Source organism: Panthera uncia, chromosome A2 (genome assembly GCF_023721935.1).
Source record: "Panthera uncia isolate 11264 chromosome A2, Puncia_PCG_1.0, whole genome shotgun sequence".
Lineage (NCBI taxonomy): Eukaryota > Metazoa > Chordata > Mammalia > Carnivora > Felidae > Panthera > Panthera uncia.
Window position 1 is genome coordinate 52,730,735 of NC_064816.1, and position 21,245 is coordinate 52,751,979.

General features: G+C 43.7%; 1 protein-coding gene across 4 annotated transcripts in view; it reads right to left on the minus strand.

Moving 5' to 3' along the window:
- Positions 1–21,245, minus strand: part of NR2C2 (nuclear receptor subfamily 2 group C member 2) — a 101,018-nt gene that overhangs the window by 21,051 nt on the left and 58,722 nt on the right. For all 4 annotated transcript variants that reach the window (XR_007459924.1, XM_049641045.1, XM_049641043.1 and 1 more), the window contains 5 exons: positions 7,689–7,889; positions 5,446–5,548; positions 2,424–2,603; positions 1,148–1,295; positions 286–379 (listed from right to left, as the gene is read on the minus strand). Coding sequence is in view for 3 of the 4 variants with exons in the window: in XM_049641045.1 (XP_049497002.1) it covers positions 286–379; positions 1,148–1,295; positions 2,424–2,603; positions 5,446–5,548; positions 7,689–7,889 (726 nt within the window). In the remaining variant the exon portion in view is untranslated. The remainder of the gene's footprint in view (positions 1–285; positions 380–1,147; positions 1,296–2,423; positions 2,604–5,445; positions 5,549–7,688; positions 7,890–21,245) is intronic.

Here is a 21,245-nt window from a genome sequence, read left to right on the forward strand (position 1 = left end):
GGTGGTGGGGTGGTTAACTGATTTGAGAGCCACTGAATTCTCACCAAACTGAACTCTAGATCCTGACATGTTACAATGACTATAACCAGCCAGTCCTGAGTTTCCAAAAAGTCCTCAACATCCCTAAAATAAATCACAGATGGCTGTATAAGAAGTGAGGTGAGATGCAGAAGGCCATGCTTTCGAGGTTGTCTCGGAAGGCCAAGAAGGTGGGTGCACAATTCCGAGAAGCAGTCTGCACGGCAACAGAAAGATGGAGAGTAAGGCATAAGTAGAGAGCATCACCTTGGAATCCGTGGCCAGGAGAACCGTACCATCCTCGCGTATCAAAGGCTGTTGGATGTTCACAAGCATCCCTGGATCAAGAAGACCTGTTTGTCTATTTAAGACATAAAGAAACCCAGAGTAGCTTCCAACATTTAATGCACAGTATGATCATGCTGCATTGCTCTGTCCCTTCCACATCTGCAAAGCTGTCTGAAGAGCACAAAAGCTCTAACTGGACTCAGCCACTGAGTGACTAACAACCCCCCTTCTCTCTGCAACGAGATGCACACAGAGCTGGGCCTACAGCCTGAAACAGGATGCCACACAGACACATGTCTCCCCGCTCCCACCCCTGCTCCCCCAAGCTTCCATGCTGACCACAGACGGTGACTGCTCTTTTAAATAAAGTTAACTTGATCTTCAGAATATCACCAAGGAATTCTCAACTCTAGTTCTTGCTAGGATAGAGTTTGGATTTCTTATTTTTCTTTTCTGTTCTTTTTCAATTAAGTTCAACAGATTACATGAAAGCAAAAAGACATAGAAGTTAACTTGTGGCACTATTTGAGACTACCTGAGGAGTTAGGCCTTTTGTCTATACTGCAGAAAAACTCCATCTTGAATTGAAGAGCAACTGTTTTCCTGTATGAAACTACAGGACATAACCTGAGCCCCTGATGCAGGAGAAATTCTGACCCCATCTTAAATTAGCCATCCTCAGGCCTATCCACAGGTATGACTGGAACAGCTCCAAAAAGGGTAGGGTGGGGCAAGACAAGGCTGAAGGCTGTGGCAGCATGCAGGGAGCCAAGTAAGTGCCCTCCAAGGGACAGCTCAAAGGCTGATAGCAGTGTGACCCTTTACCAAAACAGGGACTGACCTTGCTCCATCTTTATCTGCCACAAACGTGGGAGTGGCTATCAGAGGACTTCTCAGGTCCTTCCGGATATAGATTTTCTCAGTTGAAGCAGCACAATTGCTTGGTTTCTCCCGTTGTACATCAAAGGGCTTCCGTTCACTCTGTACAGCTTAAATCACAACATAAATATTCACATTTAGAGGAAAGAGTCAAGTTATTAAAAACTACATCTTTCCAGGCAGCTGGGTGGCTCAGTCGGTTGAGTGTCTGACTTTGACTCAGGTCATGATCTCATGGTTTTTGAGTTCAAGCCCCGCATTAGGCTCTGTGCTGACACAGCTCAGAGCCTGGAGCCTGCTTCGGATTCTGTCTCCCTCTCTCTTTGTCCCTCCCCCACTTTGAACTACATCTTTCAAAGTAAATTTAGGGGTTTTCCTTAGTAAGTTTGTTACTACAGGGATGATAGGTTCTGGTGCTAGACGCATCTAACTCCATTTTCACAGTGGACTTTTCAGCCAAAGAGGTGAAAAACTCAAAGCCAAACGATATGATGTTAAATCCAAAGGGCTAAAGAGGGTAAGCACTGCCTGCTAAGACAGTTGAGCACGGCACTTGTATGGCCTTGTGGGGGGCCCACCCTGAGGACTCTGGCTTTTCTCTGCCTGCTGGTAACAAAAGGCACTCTCTGGAAGAGAAACACCCATCTTCAAGTTGGTCCTTAACAGAAATCTTGTCTAACGCACGTGTCAGAAAGGAAGCATTCCAATGTCCAACTCAAGCCTGCACGGCTTCTGCAAACTGTTTAATGGGGTGTTAGTTTTCTACAACACTAGCAGTCTCTCCCTTCAGCAATCTGGCCTAAAAGGAGTATACAGGCCAGAAAGAAATGAAGAAAATAAAAACCTTTTCAACAGAAAGAAAGGATGAACCCCAGATCCAATATGTAAGTAAGAGGGTCCCATTTTACAGATGAGGACCCTGAGGCTGAAAGCAGTGACATGTCTTCCCCAGGCCCCACAGCTCCTAAGTGACAGAGCTGGGGTTTGACACTCCACAGCCTGTGTTTACCCCACTGCCCTGTGCTGCATCCCGATTTATCTGGAGGAGGTTTCCAAATACTCCACGGGAAATGACCAATCCCAGCAGCATCAGTGCTGGAACACCTAGCTGACCCAGAAGGGAAATAAAGTGAAGCCTCGGTGGATATTTTTCTCTTAGAGTATTTTAAAGCCAGGGAGAGAAACTTCACTTTCTCTCAACTTGCTAACTCGGGCGGCTTCTTATTATTGTTACTCACATTCCATTTTCATGCCCATCTCTAAGCATTTTTTCAGCCGGCAAAACTGACAGCGGTTCCGGTGATGTTTATTGATGATGCAGTCTTGGTTGCTCCGGCAGCTGTAGGTCAGGTTTTTCCTTACGCTCCTTTTGAAGAAACCTTTGCAACCTTCACAACTGACAGCCCCATAGTGACGGCCTGAAAGGAGAAAGAGTGTGTGAAGCAATTCACCAAGAGAAGAGGTGATCCGCCACAGGCCCTGTTTCTAAGGTCACCTTCTATCAAGGTGACTGGCACAGTGTCAGATACCGGCAGCCACAGGACAGCCACAGGCCCGAGCATTAAGCATGGCACTTAGGTTCTTCCCATAATTTTCCTATAATCTTTAAAGTAGCCCTGTGAGGTCATGATGGAAAAACAGGAGCTCAGATAGGTTAAGTGACAGCTGGTAAACGGCATGACCCCAATGCTTTTTAGTACACAGAGGACCTAACATGCAGGAGGAGCCCATGGATAACGGCTGAACCACAGTGTCCACTTGGGTGCACCTGGTCCTGGCTCTGCAGACCTGGGCTTGTGACACTACCCAGTGCGCCTATCCTGCTGACAGTGGCACACAGCAAACACATGCATGACTTTTCTAGCACATAGGGTCCTACTCCTCCTCCATTTACTCCCTCTATGTGAGTCTTGTCCTGGGTCCTGGGGAAGCACAGGGGCCTTGACTGCGTAGGCCCAAGGTGAGGGAAGGGTGCATGTCATGTGGCTCACTTGGGTTAGGTATTCAGACCCTTTTGGAAACACAGTTCTAGAAATGCATTTATTACACATGGTTCTTTTTTTCTAATCTTGTTTACTTTGGGGTTTCTAATTTCTAATGACGAACTTTTTGATGACATTAAAAAGAGCCCCCCATCTCAGTTACCCTTCCAAATTCTCCACGTTTTTCCACACACATCACACCTCATTTGTTCCTAGCTGGGACTGACCATGAAACTCCCCTGGTTTGGTCTTCTGTAACCCAGTATCATAGCTACATTGCTGGAAAGGATCATCACTGATGGCAGCTACTGAGTGAGTGTCCCACAGTCCTAAGCTCTCACATGCAGAGCCATTCCAAGTGTGTATTTGGAGGGTCTCAATTTTGTGGCTTTAAGAATAGTGCTAGGGGCACCTGGGTGGCTCAGTTGGTTAAGCATCTGACTCTTGGTTTCTGCTCAGGTCATGATCTCACAGTTTTGTGGGTTCAAGCCCTGCATCAGACTCTGTGCTAGCAGGACAGAGCCTACTTGGGATTCTCTCTCTCCGCCCCTCACCCACTCTCTCTGTCTCTCTCAAATAAACAATAACAAAAAAAGAACAGTGCTAAAATTCCTGTATAGACATCACTTTTCCTTCTTTGCAGTGTATTTCCTTAGCCTCTCTAGACTTTAGAGTGACCTCTAGTATCTGGAGACTGTGGCACTGGAAGCCTGTAACTAGGCCATTCCTTTAAGCCCAGAAAGAGACTGACAAATGGGGAAGCCAAGCAGATTCTGTGGGCCTCTTCATTATGTTCATGCTTCATTCATTTGTTCAAAAGTTTGCAGAATGCCTCTTCCTGCTGAGCAAGGAGACAGGATATAGTGGTCTATACAAAGATGATGAAGACAGAAGCAGCACTGGCTTCAGAGAAAGGGGGGGATGGGCTGGGCTTTGCCCTGTTCAAGACAAGGGGTGGAAACAGAGGCAAGGCACCCTGGCAGAGCAAATGATGCCATGAGCTAGGAGTGGAACTGCAGCTTCTGACCTCTGTGGATGCTTGCCTGGGCTGTCTTCCTAAGATGTTTGGTCCATCCTTTTTTAGTCTTAAACAGGATCACAAAGTGCCCAAAGTTCCTAGGAATTCTGTTACCATAGACTAAAGTGGAGCCAATCATAAAACTCAGGCCTATGGCCCTAACACAGCTGAAAGAGTATCTTATTAAATACTTGTCCATCCTTTGATCGTTTTGTCAGCACATTCACTAAATACTTCTCCATCCTAGGGGCGCCTGGGTGGCGCAGTCGGTTAAGCGTCCGGCTTCAGCCAGGTCACGATCTCGCGGTCCGTGAGTTCGAGCCCCGCGTCAGGCTCTGGGCTGATGGCTCGAGCCTGGAGCCTGTTTCCGATTCTGTGTCTCCCTCTCTCTCTGCCCCTCCCCCGTTCATGCTCTGTCTCTCTCTGTCCCAAAAATAAATAAAAAAAAAACGTTGAAAAAAAAAAAAAATACTTCTCCATCCTTCCTGCTCACCTCACCTTCTACAGCTCACTGGTGTTAGCAGGCTGAATTTTGAACTTTGGGGCCAGACATCTTCTCTAGTCTCCTTGCACTCACATCCTAACCACAGAAGCCCGAGTTCTTCCCCAAAGACACCATGGATATGGACAGTAAACTCGCTGGGCCCTGGCTCAGGAGTTTACTCCCTGGAATGGAGTAAATTACATCCATTGGTGGGGATGTAAATTCCCAATGGTGGGGAATTACATCCCCACCAGCTGGAATGCTTCTCTTTTACCCAATGCATACACACTCAACCTCCAAGTCTCACAGAATGTGACTGCCGCTGGGGGACCTTGCCTGACCCTGGGGCTCCAGCCAGAATTGCATGCTCCCTCCTCCATTACAGCAGTAACCACACTGGGTTATAGTGAGGGGATGACAGAAGATGATGAAGATGATGAAGAAGAAATAGACAAGTAACACATCTTGTGAAATAGCAAAGCACTGTGCTGATATTACCTAGATTAAAGAAACGACTGCTTTCTTAGTAGTATATAAATATATAATTAAGATTTACAACTCACAGAAACAGTACCTTGACTTTTTCTTTTGATTCTAATAATCTGACAAGTTGGTTTGCTTATTTATATTACTACCCCACTAAGAAAACTGGAGTTCATGTTTTGAAACCTACAAACCTACAGAAAATGTTCTCTCTCTGGTAATTCCCCACCCCCACCCCCATTTGGTTCATGACTTTGGACCATGAAGTGCACCTATAATCTAGGATTACTTACCAGAGGCTTTGTCGCCACAGACTACACAGTACTCTACCACCTGGGGCCGCTGGACGTCAGCCTTCCCCAGCAAACGTTCCACACAAGCAGAGTCCGTGACGATCTAAGAAGAATTGGGAAACAAGCAAAGTGCTGATTAAAAATCAGATCGTTAAAGCAAAGTAATGTTTAACTAGAAATTCCTAATCTTGGGTTTCTAAGCAGGAGAACCTTGGGCAGAACTGGGAAAATCCCACTTGACAACTTAGCCGGATATCCAGAATGGCTCTGTTGCTCACCTAGACTATGCCCCTTCAGCTGTGGTGGTGGTGGCAGGGGGTGGGGGGGTGTGTGGTTTGTCCAAGGTCAGACATTGATTTTCACTGGTCTATTCTCCTATCTGGCCAGCAAAACCACCCAGGATGGGGAGCCCCATGTGGGAAATCACATGCAGATGCCTCAACATGAAGATACTGCAGGTCTTTCTGGCTGCTTCTCCATTCCCATGAAACAGCTTAGAAGTATGCAGAGAGGTGTACTGGGCAGTGAAATAATCAAGCTTTATTAATTAAATAAGTAGGTCTCTTCTTGAGGCAGCTGGTGACCTCTGAACACTGTTATTTCTTCTTCACTTGTACATGACTTTCTAGGTGACAGTGTTACTCATCTGGAAGAATACTGTAACTGACATCAATATGAGAAAGTGAAAAATACCTGTTATTAAATAATGTACCAACCGTAACCCTTAACATGACTTCTGTATGGTGGGAATATATACAGCAATTATATAGAATGACTTCTTAAAAAACATGCAACAAAATCAACAGCCACCTTCCCATGAACAAGAAGTAGTCTAAATAAGCAGCGAAGAATTTTGATTTTAGATGATCAGCATGTAGTGTGGGAAAGGAAGAGGTAGTATTTACTAACTGCATTAGGAGGTGTCTCAAAAGCACAGTTCTGAAAGCTGAACATAATTTGTGTCCTGAACCCAGCTCTATCAGAAGAAAAAAAAATCATTCCCTTTCCTTATTTTTCTCTACAGCAGAAAGTCCCCCCGACCCCCACCCCCCAAAACATGGATTCTTAGTAGTATTATTCAGAAGGGCCAAAAGGTAGAAGCTCCCCAAACATCCAACAACAGACGACTATATAAAAAGTGGTCTATACATACAGTGGAATATTATTTAGCCTTAAAAAGAAAGGCAATTCTGACACAGGCTACAACATGGATGAACCTTGAAGACATTATACTCAGTGAAATAAAATAAGCCACTGCAGAAGAAAAAGTACTGTAGGATACCACTTACATGAGGTCCCCAGAATACCAAAGTCATAAAGACAGAAAGTAGGATAGTGGTTGTCAGGGCTGGGGGAGGAGGAATGGGCAGTTAGTGTTTAATGGGGACAGAGTTTCAATTGGGGAAGATTTTAAAAAGAGTTCTGGAGATGGGTGGTGGGGATGGCTACACAATGTGAATGTACTTAATGCCACTGAACCGGGCACCTAAAAGTCATTAAGATGATAATTTTCGGTTATATTTTACCATAATTTTTAAAAAATTAAAAACAAACAAAAACATAGATCCCATCTTGACTGTCACTAAATCTGCTCCACGCTTGGCCACCATGAGACAGTGGCCTTGAGTTTGCTTCTCTAAGTGTCAGGCTTGGACATTCAGCGCTTCTCAATAACTCTGCTTTCCGTCAAACCCTTGCTCTTTTTGTTTCTCTATCTGCCCCCTCCCCATCTCACCCTGCCAGCAAAGGGAGAACCATGGCAGAGATGGAGATGGTGACTGAGGGACCCAGAGGCAGCAGTTCACAGGAGCAAGTTAGGACAGAATGAAGAGCTGGAACCAGTCCTGACGACCTGGATGAGGCTGAAGTGAGCGTTAGGAACAAGTCAGTCCTCTCCGGACTGTGGTCAGCCCTAGATGGTGCCCCTAAAATGTCAGGGGCCAAGAACTACTACCGTGCAGTCTTACTTTAGTTAGAACGATTCTTTAGTGGCCTCAGTGTCAGCTTGCCCATGCCAGTCTCCTGTGGGCCACTTTTTCTCGCTCAACGTCCATTCCATCTGAGCACTGCAGCTGGCTGCCTTCTGGGCTTTGCCCCTCACTTGCGGGTTTTTTACTTTAGCAAAGCATAACTCTGCCATGCCTGCAGGTCCTCAAAGGAACTTCTAGAGATGGATTTGGCTTCCAAGACAGAGGAAGGGTCAGAAATAAGTGCAGAAACAAATGCCTATCAACAGGCCTCACCTGGATCCTGCCAGGGACGAGGTTGTCTGAGGTGGTGAATATGAGCTGCTTGGCACTGGAGGTCTCCGGGGAAGCCAGGATCACCTTCCCAGTTCCAGCTCCATCTGGGCTGGTCAGGATGAACTGCTGCTTGGGGGATCCGGAGGCGTCCACTGCGGTGACTATCTGGATCTTCTGTCCTGTCTGCTGGTCTGTCACAATCTACAAGACACAACATGGAGGCTGCTCTCACGGAGCATCATGCGACTTGTGTACTTGCAGGTGGTGCTCAAAGCGGTGACTGCCTAATGCCGTCCTGGAGTCAATGCTGGTCCAAGATGCAGTTTCACCAGTGCATGGTGAAATGAGAAAAACAAAACACAACCATGAGTTTTTTCAGAAACCAATGATCATAGAGCTAATTTTATTTTGGGATGATATCCTTCCTGTTTTTCATTAAAATGCCCTTTAGGGTGTGTGTGGGGTGGGTACTGGATGAAGAGTGTCAAAAGATACAAACTTCCAGTTGTAAGATAACTAAGTACTGGGGATGTGATGTACAGCATGGTGACTGTAGTTAACTCTGCCATATGATGTATTTGAAAGTTGTTAAGAAGGTGGATCCTATGAGTTCCCATTACAAGGAATAAACCATATTTTCTTTCTTTTTCTGTATCTGTATGAGACGATGGATGCTAACTAAACTTACAGGGGTCATCAGTTCATAATACATGTAAGGCAAAGCATTATGATGTATACCGTAAACTTACACAGTGCTGTGTGTCCATTATAATCTTAATAAAACTGGAAAAAGAAAAGCCCTTTCTTTTATGAAATGGAGATAATAATAGTAGATGATAGGTTTAACTAAAAAAAGAAAAAAAAAATCCTTGCGGCGTCTGGGTGGCTCAGTCGGTTAAGCATCCGACTTCAGTTCAGGTCATGCTCTCATGATTCCGGAGTTCGAGCCCCAAGTCAGGCTCTGTGCTGACAGCTCAGAGCCTGGAGACTGCTTCAGATTCTGTGTTTCCCTCTTTCTCTGCCCCTTCCCTGCTCGCATTTTGTCTCTCTCTTGCTCTCTCAAAAATAAATAAATATTAAAAAAAAAAATCCTTGTCCTGGACATAATAAACTCCAGAGAAGTCCTGATCCTGATTTCTCCAAAGGCTACTACCATTCAGGGGGCCAGCTGTCAGAGCCTGCCTCTTCCCAGAGCCCCTGCCTTAACTGCATCAGTTACGATAAAAATAGTTGCTACAGCAAGAGTGACTTCTCATTCCTGCTCACGAAATTTTCTGAAGCTGTTCTACTCCCTGTCCTGCCTTCTTCTAGGCCGAGTGCCCAGCTTGGAGCACTGCTCACCTTCTCCTTGGGGACAGCAGGAGGGCCTCACAGCAAACAGGATTCTTGGGGCTGTTGTGGTTGGGCCTTGGACAAGCGGAGATGTACTACATCTCTGACTAGAACTCAGTTCCCTATACTGTATTTATTGCCAGGTCTGGTATCCACATCTTGATAGATGTTGCCTTGTGACACACCATTCCAAGGTTCAGACAGCAAACTTCTACAGAATCTAGCACAACACCTTTACCAACTATCCAATATGAAAAATTAGATAAGGTTGGTTGGTTCAAAAGCAAATGACATAGGTAAGAAAAGATCCAATTACCTAATATATGTTTACTAGGTGTTCACTATGTGGCAAGCACTATTCTCAGTACTAGGGATAGGTACATGAATACTACAGAGCTCCTATCTCATGGGGTTAACCTTCTAGAAGGGAAACAGACTATGAACACTGATATTGTGGAGCATCAGTCTTGGTAGGTGCCTTGAAGAAAACTAAAAAGCAGAGTAAGTGGACAAATCATGTCAAGGGAAAGGAGGCAGGGGAGCCATGTTAGAAGGAAAGATCTCTCTGATGGAGTGATGTTGAGCAAACACCTGATGAAGCAAGAGAGGAAGCCATACATAAATGTGGCAAAGTATGTTACAGGCTGAGGGCACACAGCAAGTTCAAGACCAGAAAGAAGAGCAGACTGGGAACAGGATACAAGAACAAATCCTTAGCTGATGGCTGGGCATGAATCCTGGCATATCATCATTTCCAACTAACGTGTCAAAAGATCTTTAAGGATAGGGGCGCCTGGGTGGCGCAGTCGGTTGAGCGTCCGACTTCAGCCAGGTCACGATCTCGCGGTCCGTGAGTTCGAGCCCCGCGTCAGGCTCTGGGCTGATGGCTCGGAGCCTGGAGCCTGTTTCCGATTCTGTGTCTCCCTCTCTCTCTGCCCCTCCCCCGTTCATGCTCTGTCTCTCTCTGTCCTAAAAATAAATAAAAAATGTTGAAAAAAAAATTAAAAAAAAAAAAAAAGATCTTTAAGGATAAAGAAGAAAGATTTCAAAGAATGAAAGGAAGTACCTTTCACTGTTACACAGGCAGATTCCTGTGGCATACATACCGAGACTCCCCTGGAAAAGTAAAACATGAGATAGAAAACTTTGTAAGAAGAATTCTTTAAAAAAAAAAAACAACAAAAACCTTTCCTACCCAATGAGGAACTGAAAGACCACAGACAGACTGGTTGACACATACTTCTCTCAGCTGCCACAAAAGGGACTCCTACCTTAGTTAAAAGGTAACAAGCTGGCCTTTGGAAGGCCCTTACAACTTTGAGATCTAGGAGTTAAGTGTTTGACTTCCTTTTCATGTCTATCAAAACTTACCTCCTTCCTAAACTACTTTCCCTGTTACAAAGTCAGATAGTCACGAGGGCGCCTTGGTGGATGTCGGCCGGTTAAGCGTCATGAGCTTAAGATTCGTGGGTTCGAGCCCTGCGTCGGGCTCTGTGCTGATGACTCAGAACCCGCTTCAAATTCTGTGTCTCCCTCTCTCTCTGCCCCTCCCCCACTCGCACTCTGTCTCTCAAATATAAAAACATTAAAAAAAATTAGAATGAAATAAAAAGAAATGAGAGAGTCATGTGATTGAAAGGATCTTCAATCACCAGCTATAACCAAGGTATGGCTAGTAGAAGTCCTTCACATGTTCAGAGGTGATACACTCTACATCTGAGTAGACACAGTAATGGGCATGTCACTGCCTTTGCTGCTATTCCCCAGGCCTCTTGGTTGAGGCATGGCAGGTATGGAGCTAGGGCAGGGGTGGGACGTAGGAGTGATGGGGTCTAGACAGGGACAGCTGCTCTTGGTGGCTGTATGTAACATATCCTAAAGCTCAAACTATTCTTTTCTTTTTTCTTTTTTTTTATTTTTATTTTTATTTTATTATTTTTTTTATTTTTGGGACAGAGAGAGACAGAGCATGAACGGGGGAGGGGCAGAGAGAGAGGGAGACACAGAATCGGAAACAGGCTCCAGGCTCCGAGCCGTCAGCCCAGAGCCCGACGCGGGGCTCGAACTCATGGACCGCGAGATCGTGACCTGGCTGAAGTCGGACGCTTAACCGACTGCGCCACCCAGGCGCCCCTCAAACTATTCTTTTCTATTTCCCCCCCAAAGGTTCAGGGTCACAGAAGAACCCCAGGGTGACCCTTACACAAACTTTGCTGACAAACACAAGCAGGCAGACTCCTGTTTAATGAAACCAAGGAAACACCGAATTGGGAAGATGTAGGGGCACCCATGTGGCTCAGTCGGTTAAGCATCTGATTCTTGATCTTGGTTCAGGTCATGATCTCCTGGTTTGTGAGTTCAAGCCCTCCGTCAGGCTCACGGCGCAGAGCCTGTTTGGGATTCTGTCTCTCCTTCTCTCTGCCCTTCCCCACTTGCACTCTCCCTCTCAAAATAAATAAATAAACTAAAAAAATTGAGAGGATGTATGCGGACTTATTAAATCTCCTGTGGAGGGGCGGAGAAGAAGCGTTGTTGGTAGAACCAGTGTCCTCAAAAAGAGATGGTCACGTCCTAACCCCCAGGACCTATGAATGTGATCTTATTTAGAAATAGGACCTTTGCAAGTGTGATCAAGTGAAGATGAGTCCAGACTGGATTAGGGTGGGCCCCGAATCCAATGACTGGTGTCTTTACTACAAAGCCATGTGCCCATGGAGGCAGAGACTGGAGTGGTACAGCTGTGAGCAAGGAACTCCAAGGACTGCAGGGAAGGACCAGAAGCTAGGTAGGAAGGCATGGAGGGAAGCTTTTCTAGAATCTTAAAGAGAGCATGGCCCTGGCAAACACCTTGATTTTGGGCTTCTGTGCTCCAGAACTGTGAGAAAATGAATTTCTGTTGTTTTAAGGCACCAAGTTTGTGGTAATTTGTTATGGAAGCCCTAGGAAATGAATATGAGAAGCAAACTTTATTTAATCTCTTCACTTGGAACAAATGTTCCTACTCTCTGCTTGTAAACGATAACGAATGGAGGGTAGGGAGGACTGTAATGAGGGAGGTCTTGTTTCCTGTGTGACTCTTAGGCCCTCCACAGCTTGGCTATGCAGTACTGCTACGATGCTTGTTTTGAAAAGCTGTACTTGTTTCAATGTGACAGATATACTAGGGAATAATCTAGGCACAATGTAAATCTTTTGTCTGTTTATGCATGATTTCTCTGAGAAACAGTGTACACCCAGAAAATGACACCCAAGTGAAGTGAGCTAAGTGGGAATAGCCAGCTCTGTGCATGTGGTATTGCTGCTTTCCCTAGTTTCAGATCACCCCACTCACAATCATTCAGGAGCTATAATCCTCTCACACCCCCTCCACAAGTAAGCTTCAATATCTTTCAAGGCAAAGTGCCATATTGTATTGTGGTCATTATGTGTTTCTTAACTATTTAACATATATAAAACTACTGTTTACATTAAATTAAGTTCATACCTGTTTTTTAGTGTGTCACCAACAGTTTTTAAATGTTATGCCACTAAGCCCATTTCCCCCCACAAGCCCTATGGTTTCTACTGCAAAATTTGGCAGTATGGGAATCTTTAGGAACGCATATGTCACATTATTAGAGGAGACTACATACTCTACAGGCCCAAGGCCCTCTCTACTTCTACCCTAAAAGGACCTCAATGTGACCTGACTTACTGCCATTCTCCTCCATGTTACCCACTCTCTGTTCCAGCCAAGCTGGGCTCATGATTTATGTTGTAAAGAAAAACCTGCAAATGGGATAGCCTAAAGGTAAAACCAGCCAATGGATAACTTTTGCTTGATCTCCCAGAGTTTAAAATTTTTATTTATTTTTTTTTAATTTTTTACTGTTTTTTTTAAATTTATTTTTGAGAGAGACAGAGATAGAATACATGTGGGTTAGGGGCAAAGAGAGGAGGAGACACAGAATCCGAAGCAGGCTCCAGGCTCTGAGCTGTCAGCACAGAGCCTGACGCGGGGCTCAAACTCACGAGCTGTGAGATCATGACCTGTGGCAAAGTCGGCTGCTCAACCGACTGAGCCACCCAGGCGTTCCCCAGAGTTTAAAAGTTTTAAAAAACTGGTTGCCAACACCTGAAGATAGAGTATTTACCATAAAAACTGGATTTATAGTTCTTGTGACAAGCTGGAAGCTGAGGCCATCCTGGACCTAAGTTCCCTGTGGTTATCAGCTGGCTGTGTGTGGCTGCCCCTTCAGATGGGTCATGGGCTCTCTGACTAGCCTTAATCTCCAACTTGACCACCTTTTCCACTGCCACCTGGTCCTGTAAACACAAGTTTGTGATCCTGAAATAGGGCTTTGAAGATAGAGCTATGAATGGAATGCTCACTCTACTGCTTCCCAACTGGGTCACTGTGGAGCAGTTATATGAGCTTTCTGAGCCCCTGTTTACATATCTATAAAAAAGGATTCCTAGGAAAGTGAAGCAATATGTGTGTGAAAGCACTTGGTACACGGCCCAGAACATAAGAGGACCTTGATAGAAGTATTTCCTGCTCAAAGCTCTCACGTACTTCTCTCCTCATTGGGAAGCCTTGTCTTATCCTTTTCACTTCATCCAATCTCTCCCAGTGACTACAGTCTTTCATTCATTCCTCAAATGCTTACAAAGAGGGTCTACCCTATGCCATGGGCTTTGCTAGATTATAGGCATTACGGAGATGGCTCTTGCTCTTGCTGAGCTTTTAGTTTAGTGGGAAAGTGGCAAAAAACAAGTAAACAGACCAACCAGTGAACAGTTTAAGTTTATGATAAATGTTATGAGGTTAAAGATCTGGCTGGATGGAGTAGAAAACACAGGCACTTAACCTTTCAGAAAGAGAGGTCAAGGAAGGTTTCTGTGTTAAGGCGGCATTTAAAACAAGATTCAAGGCTAAGAAGGGAGTCGGATTAAGGTTCAGGGAAAAGTGTGTTCCAAGTACTGGGAAATGTTCTGGCACATGGAAAGCCCTAAAAGGAAGGAGCTCTTAGAACTGACATCAGGTCCATGGACAATGAAGGCTCCCCTACAGGGGGAGGTGGGCTGGCCTTGCGTGGAGTCAGGATTTCATTCCACATATAATGGGAGCCACTCAAGGGTTTTGTCCTCCCAAACCAAGTCTTTAGGTTTCTTATTTTATATCTATCTTACATTACACTATTTTTACACACACATACATTTAAAAATATATAAACATATATAAAATTTGTTAGATTGTTACAAGTCAGGGTATATTAAACATAGCAGGACAATAGTAAAGATAATTAAATTAAAAGTAAAGGCAAAAACCTGTTAAAAATTTTTTGACCTATGCAAAAAGGTAAATCAATCTTTCACTTAAAAATAAATTTTAAGGGGCGTCTGGGTGGCTCAGTCGGTTAAGCATCTGACTTCGGCTCAGGTCATGATCTCACGGCTCATGAGTTCAAGCCCCGTGTCAGGGTCTCTGCTGACAGCTTGGAGCCTCCAGGCCTGCTTCGGATTCTGTGTCTCCCTCTCTCTTTGCCTCTCCCCCACATGCATGCTTTCTCTTTCAAAAATAAAAATTTAAAACAATTAAATAAATTTTAACACATATGAGAAGTTAGTACCACTCACAGGCAAAGATCAAACAACTATATTCTCCATTCAGCCTAATTCAATCTCTAGAAAGTTTAGGCAGGTAAAGTATTTCACAAAGCTTTCCTCCCTGAGTAACACAAAACAGTGTTTTCTAAACACATTCAGGATTTTAAGTGAGGGAATGATGGGCTTTGCATTTTAAACAGATCTTCCTAGATACTGGATGGAAAAAAATATAGGAGAAAAGTAGAAGCTGAGGAACTGTTAGGATGTCCCTGGAGAAGCCCAGGTGAGAGCAGAAGGTAGTGGCTGTGGGACTGTGGAGAGCAGAGGACCACTGCGGGATGCAGGCTGGAGGGAGATGCAACAGCATGTGTAGGTGGGAAGAGATGTAAGGACTGGAGAATGAAGAGCCAGGAATGACTCTTAGGTTTCTAGCCTGAACAATGGCATGATGGAAGGGCAAGGGCTGGTAGGAATTCAGAAGTCTGTTTTTAGCCTGCCAATTAGGAGACGGCCGAGTAGATGTGTCAAGTAAACTACCAGATAGATGAGTTTGGAGCTCACAGTGTATTTCTGGTTTCAACTTCAATATAAACAGCTTAGAAGTCATCATTCCACCTTAACAACAAGAAAAAGCAAGACAAAATGAAAATCAATGACTTCCCTCAGGCTTATCAGAAAACTTGAGGATGCAGGGCAAACTCTATTCCAAAATCTGGAGAGAGGTGGATTCACAAAGTGTGAGATCTGCTTAGCTGGAGCAGAAGCCAACCTGGAGGAACACTCAAAACGTAACTGCAATGAGTTGCTGAAGACTCAGCACAGACTAGCATGCGAGTAAGAAACTCCTGAGTACCACAGGCTTAGGAGGGTCCCTCATACTTTCATGGGTTTTAGCTCCAGAAATCCCACTTGGTTCCCAAGGTGAAAAGATGAGAAAGATTCCCTGGTGGCTCTGGAAGGGAAGGGGAAGAATTTTTATAAAATGAACTCAAGGGTTTCTTCTGTAAACAAATGACTATTCCGCAGGGGAAAAAGGCTTTACACCTGAGTCTATCCCACCTGGGGAGAGGGGATTTCTTCAACTCCAGGCCCCTCAGGCTCCCTTATCTCATCTAAGGGGGTAGGCAGTAGAGGAAATTAATACACACTTGTCAAGGTCACAGCCTGCAATATGATTTATAAGAAGTATATATTTGGTCATTCAGATGACAAAAGTATATTTTTCAGATATATGTGATCTTCATCCACAGTTCCTGAAAATACTTTAGAGCCATAAAAGTGAAATGAGTGTCTTGTTATTAATGAAGATGACTTTTGGAACCCCTCCCCAGGGCAAGGACTGGTTGCCAGAAGGATCAACGATGGGATGAAAGGGTTAGAACTTTCATTTCCCCCTCCCCTGGAGGTTCCGAGTTGGGGTAGGGGCTGGAGGTTCAATCAGTCAACAGTCAGTGACTTAATCAATCATGTCTATGTAATGAAGCCTCCATAAAAACCCAAGAAAACAGCTTTTTGGCCCATTTGGGAACTTCCATGCTTGGGGAACCAGAAGACTTTTGTGTGTCATTAAGCTGTCTGTCCCCAAGTTTCGCAAGGACAAAAACTGCTTTGTTTGGCACTTTGCTCTAGGTATCTCTTCATCTGGCTGGTGATTTGTATCCTTTAATAAACTGCACATGAATAAGTGCTTCCCTCCATTCTGTGAAATGCTCTAGCAAATTAATTGAACCTAAGAAGGTCACTGGAACTCTAATCTGTAGCTGGTTAGTCAGAGGTATAGGTAACAACCTGGGACTTGAGACTGATGTCTGAGGTGGGACTAGGGGGCAGTTCTATCAGGTTGAATTGTTAGTCTGTGGAATCTATGCTATCTTTACACTGATAGTGTCAGAATTGCTTGGTGTTGTATATGTGGGACTCCTCCAAACTTGCCCCCAAGTTAGAACTAGGTCCAGGAACTCTTACAGGTAGTCCAAGGACAAAGGCCCACTAAAATACTGAGATTTCATCATAAGATTGTAGAATGCTTCTGCTCTCCCACCTTACCACCACACCAACAGGGCTCCAGTGTAACAGGGGATTACAGCTGGAAGAGCTTTAAGATATAGACACTCTAAAGAAGAGTATCCAAGGAAGCCCAAAGTCAAGAGGAGAGACCAAGACAAAGGCACTAGAGGAATCTGAAGCCTTTGGACCTATAGCCACAGAGAACATCATACATAGCTCAACACGTAGCCAGATCAACATAAATCCCCATACTATAGGCTCATTTATCTCAGCTCCTATTATCTAACATAGACATTACCTGATTTTAAAAAGAAAATGTACAAGGCATGCCAAAAGGCAAGAAAAACAATCCACAGAGATAAAGCAAGCATCAGAATCAGATTCAGGGCACAAACATTGGAATGACCAAACAAGAACTTAAAATACAAAGATTAATATGTTAAGGTCTCTAGACGAAAAGGACAACATGCAAGAACAGAGGAGAGAAGATGGAAATTCTCAGAAAGGAGGAAATGCTAGAATTCAAAAACACTGTGAAAGTGAAGAATGCCTTGATGGGATCATCTGCAGACTGGACACAACCAAGGAAAGAATCAGTGAGCTTAAATTTTTTTTTTTTTTTAAACGTTTATTTATTTTTGAGACAGAGAGAGACAGAGCATGAACGGGGGAGGGTCACAGAGAGAAGGAGACACAGAATCTGAAACAGGCTCCAGGCTCTGAGCTGTCAGCACAGAGCCCGACGCGGGGCTTGAACCCACGAACCGTGAGATCATGACCTGAGCCCAAGTCGGACGCTTAACCGACTGAGCCACCCAGGCGCCCCAGAATCAGTGAGCTTAAAGATAGTGATACGGGAAACAAAGGCAGAAGGAAATGTAGATAAAATTAAATTTCCTTATAACTTGCAGTTCGTTGACAAATACTTGAGGCAGGCAGAGTAAAACATTCCTCCAATAAACTCCCTCTGTCCAGTCTTACTAGAGGGAAAACAAACCTTAACTTGACAATAGCAAGGCCTCCCTTTTGCCTTTACCTCCCCCAACTTCGTAGCACTGTATATAATCAGTCACTCCTCACAATCGCAGGGCAGCTCTTTCTGCCCATGGGTCCCGTCTCCATGCTTTAATAATATCACCTTTTTTGGGGCGCCTGGATGGCTCAGTCGGTTGAGCATCTGACTTCGGCTCAGGTCATGAGCTCAAGAGTTCAAGCCCCGCGTCGTTGGGCTCTGTGCTGACAGCTCAGAGCCTGGAGCCTGCTTCTCATTCTGTGTCCCCCTCTCTCTCTGCCCCTCCCCCACTCATGCTCTGTCTCTCTCTGGGAAATAAATAAACATTAAAAAAAATAAAAAATAATATCACTTTTTTTGCATCAAAGACATCTCAAGAATTCTTTCTTGGCCGTCAATTTGGACACCCCCTGCCTCACCCCCCTCCAAAACTGCATCACATAGGTCAACAGAAACATCCCTAACTGAAATGCAAAGGGAAAAAGCAATGAAGGAACACAAAACAAAACGTACAAACAAAAAACAGAACAGAGTATCCAAGAATGTGGGACAATGTCAAGATACAGCATATACATAACTGGAATACCAGAAGGAGAATGAAGAAATACTGGAAGTAATAGTGGCTGCTGAGAACTTTCTAAAATTAATGCCAAGCAGAATAAATACTAAAATACTATATCTAGACAAATCCTACTTGTAAGGCCAAATACAGATTAAAGACAAGAGGCTTAATTCTGTGAAAAATAAAGGAAGAAATTTCTTTCCCCTGCCTTTTAGAACTTGTTCTCTGTCCTTTTCATATGTATGTAAATCTTTATAATGGTTAGAGGAGCCTCTTGCCAGTCTCACAACTCAGGAATGTGTTCTCAAGGATCTGGGAGCCACCATTTCGAAATGCAAACTTGAAGACAACTCCCTTACCTCCTAGGCCTCTGGGAGAGTAAGGACCTAACTTGGTGGGCACCTTGCTATTTGCAAACTACCTCCCATCATAAAGATTTAACAACTTTTCCCCCTTCCCCTTCCTCAATAAAGTGGTTTCCACAATTTCCATGATAAAGTTAGGATCTTAAAAACATGTATGTAATGGGTTGTACCCGCTTGGCTATACAAACGAGTAAAATTCCTTTCCATCTTTGCAATTTCTTAGAAGATTGCCTATAACACACATTACATTCTGATTTAATGTTTACTGAGGAAGAGGAAGAAGAGGAAGAGAGGGAGGAAGAGAAGCAGGAGGAGGAGGAGGAGGAGAAAGGGGCACCTAGCTGGCTCAGTTAGCGGAGCACACAACTCTTGATCTTGGGGTTGGGGGTTCAGGTCTCACACTGGGTACAGAGATTACTTAAAAATAACATCTTTGAAAAAAAAAAAAGAAGGAAAAAAACTCCTGTTTCTCTCTTCTACCTTTATGGAGAGTTTTCTGGATTGGGAGAAGATTTTGTTTCTTTTCACTATATTTCCTCAACATATTCAAACCACAGAAAACCAAAGACAAAGAGAAAATACTGAGAGAAGTCTGGAGTGGCGGGGTAGGGTAGGGAGGTGAAACACCTCACCTATAGAGAAACAATGGATAAACAAATTGTGGTCTATCCATAAATTGGGATGTTATTCAGCCATAAAAAGTAATGAAGTACAGATTCATGCTACATCATAGATAAATGAACATCATGCTAAGTGAAAGACACTATACACAAAAGGTCACATACTGTGTGATTCCATTTATAGGAAATATCCAAAATTGGTAAGTCCATAGAGATAGAATGTAGACTGGTGGTTGCAAGGGCCTACAGGGAAAGAGGAACAGGGAGAAACTGCTCAATGGGTAAGGGGTTTTACTCTGGACTGATGAAAATGTTTGGAAACTAGATAGAGGTGGTGGTTGTACAACACTGAGAATGTATTAAATGCCACTGACCTGTTCACATTAAAATGATTAAATTTTACGTCCTATGAATTTCACTAAAAATAATTTTTAAAAAACAACAACCAACAAGTCAAGGAGAAATACTTTCTCAAACACAAACTAAGAAAATTCATCACCAGCAAACCTGCCCAATAAATATTAAAAGCTTTTCTTTAGTTAGTAAATGATATAGGTTAGAACTTGGATCTACTTAGAGAATGGAAGAGCACTGTTGTAGGAATAAGTGAAGGTAAAATAAAATCTTACTATTCCTAATTGATCTAAAAAATAATTGTCTAAATTAATAATAATAACAATGTCCTATGTGACTACAGCATGTGGTTAAGTGAAATGAATGACAGCAATGCCACAAGGGACAGGAGGGAGGAATTGGGAACATGGTTATAAGAAACCTATATTACATGTGAAACAGAATAATGTCATTTGAAGGTAGGCTTATATCAGCTTAAAATAATTACTGTAAACTTCTAGGGCAACAACTAAAAACATCTGTAGAGATGTACATTTGATATATTAAGAGAAGAGATAAAAGGGATCAACTAAATTGCCCAATCAAGACCAAATAAGGCAGGGGCACCAGGATGGCTCAGTCCCTTAAGCCTGTGACTCTTGGTTTTAGCTCAGGTCATGATCTCAAGGGTTGTTGAGCTCAAGCCCTGCATTGGGCTCTGAGCTGACAGTGCGAAGCCTGCTTGGGATTCTGTCTCCCTCTCTTTCTCTGCCCCTCCCTTGCTCTCTCTCTCTCTTTCAAAAATGAATAAATAGGGGCACCTGAGTTGGTGCCCCTTAACAGTTGGTTAAGTGTCCGACTTCGGCTCAAGTCATGATCTCACAGTTCGAATCCCGCATAGGGATCTGTGCTGACAGCTCAGAGCCTGGAGCCTGCTTCAGATTCTGTGTTTCCCTCTCTCTCTCTCTCTCTCTCTCTGCCCCTCCCCTGCTTGTGCTCTGTCTTTCAAAAATAAACGTTAAAAAAAAAAAAGTTAAAAAAAATAAACAAACATGATAAAAACCCAGATGAGGCAGAAAAAGAAGACTCTGGCAACAAATAGAAAATAGTTAAACATGGTTGACATTAATGTAAATACAGTATATCCAGAACCACTTTAAATGTGAATGGTCTACACAGACCACTAAAAGACAAAGACTCATTTCGATAGAAAAAGAAGACCCAACTGTACATTGTCAACAGGAAACCCTCGACACAGATCAAAAGTAAAGGGATGGAGAAAAGACATCATGCTATCATTAATCAAAAGACAGCTAGAGTAAGTGAATTTAAGTTAAAGACAAAGTAGACCTCAGAACAAGGAAAAAAATCACGCATAAAGAGGGGTATTACATGATGACAAATGGGTCAGTTCCCCACAAATACATAACAATCTTAAATGTGTACGCACCTAACAAGAGAGCATCAAAAGACAGGAGACAAAAACTTGTAAAACTGCCAAGGAGAAAGAGACAAATCAACTATTATAGCTGTAGAGATGTCACTGCTTCCCTGTCAGCACCTGGTAGATTAAGCAGGCAGAAAAATCAATAAGGATATAGTTGACTTGGACAGCACTAGCAATCAACCTGATATAACTGACATTTATAAAATAATCCATCTAACAACAGCAGGATACACATTCTTCTCAAGCTTGCAAGGAACATCCAATAATATACATCACATTCTGGGCCATAA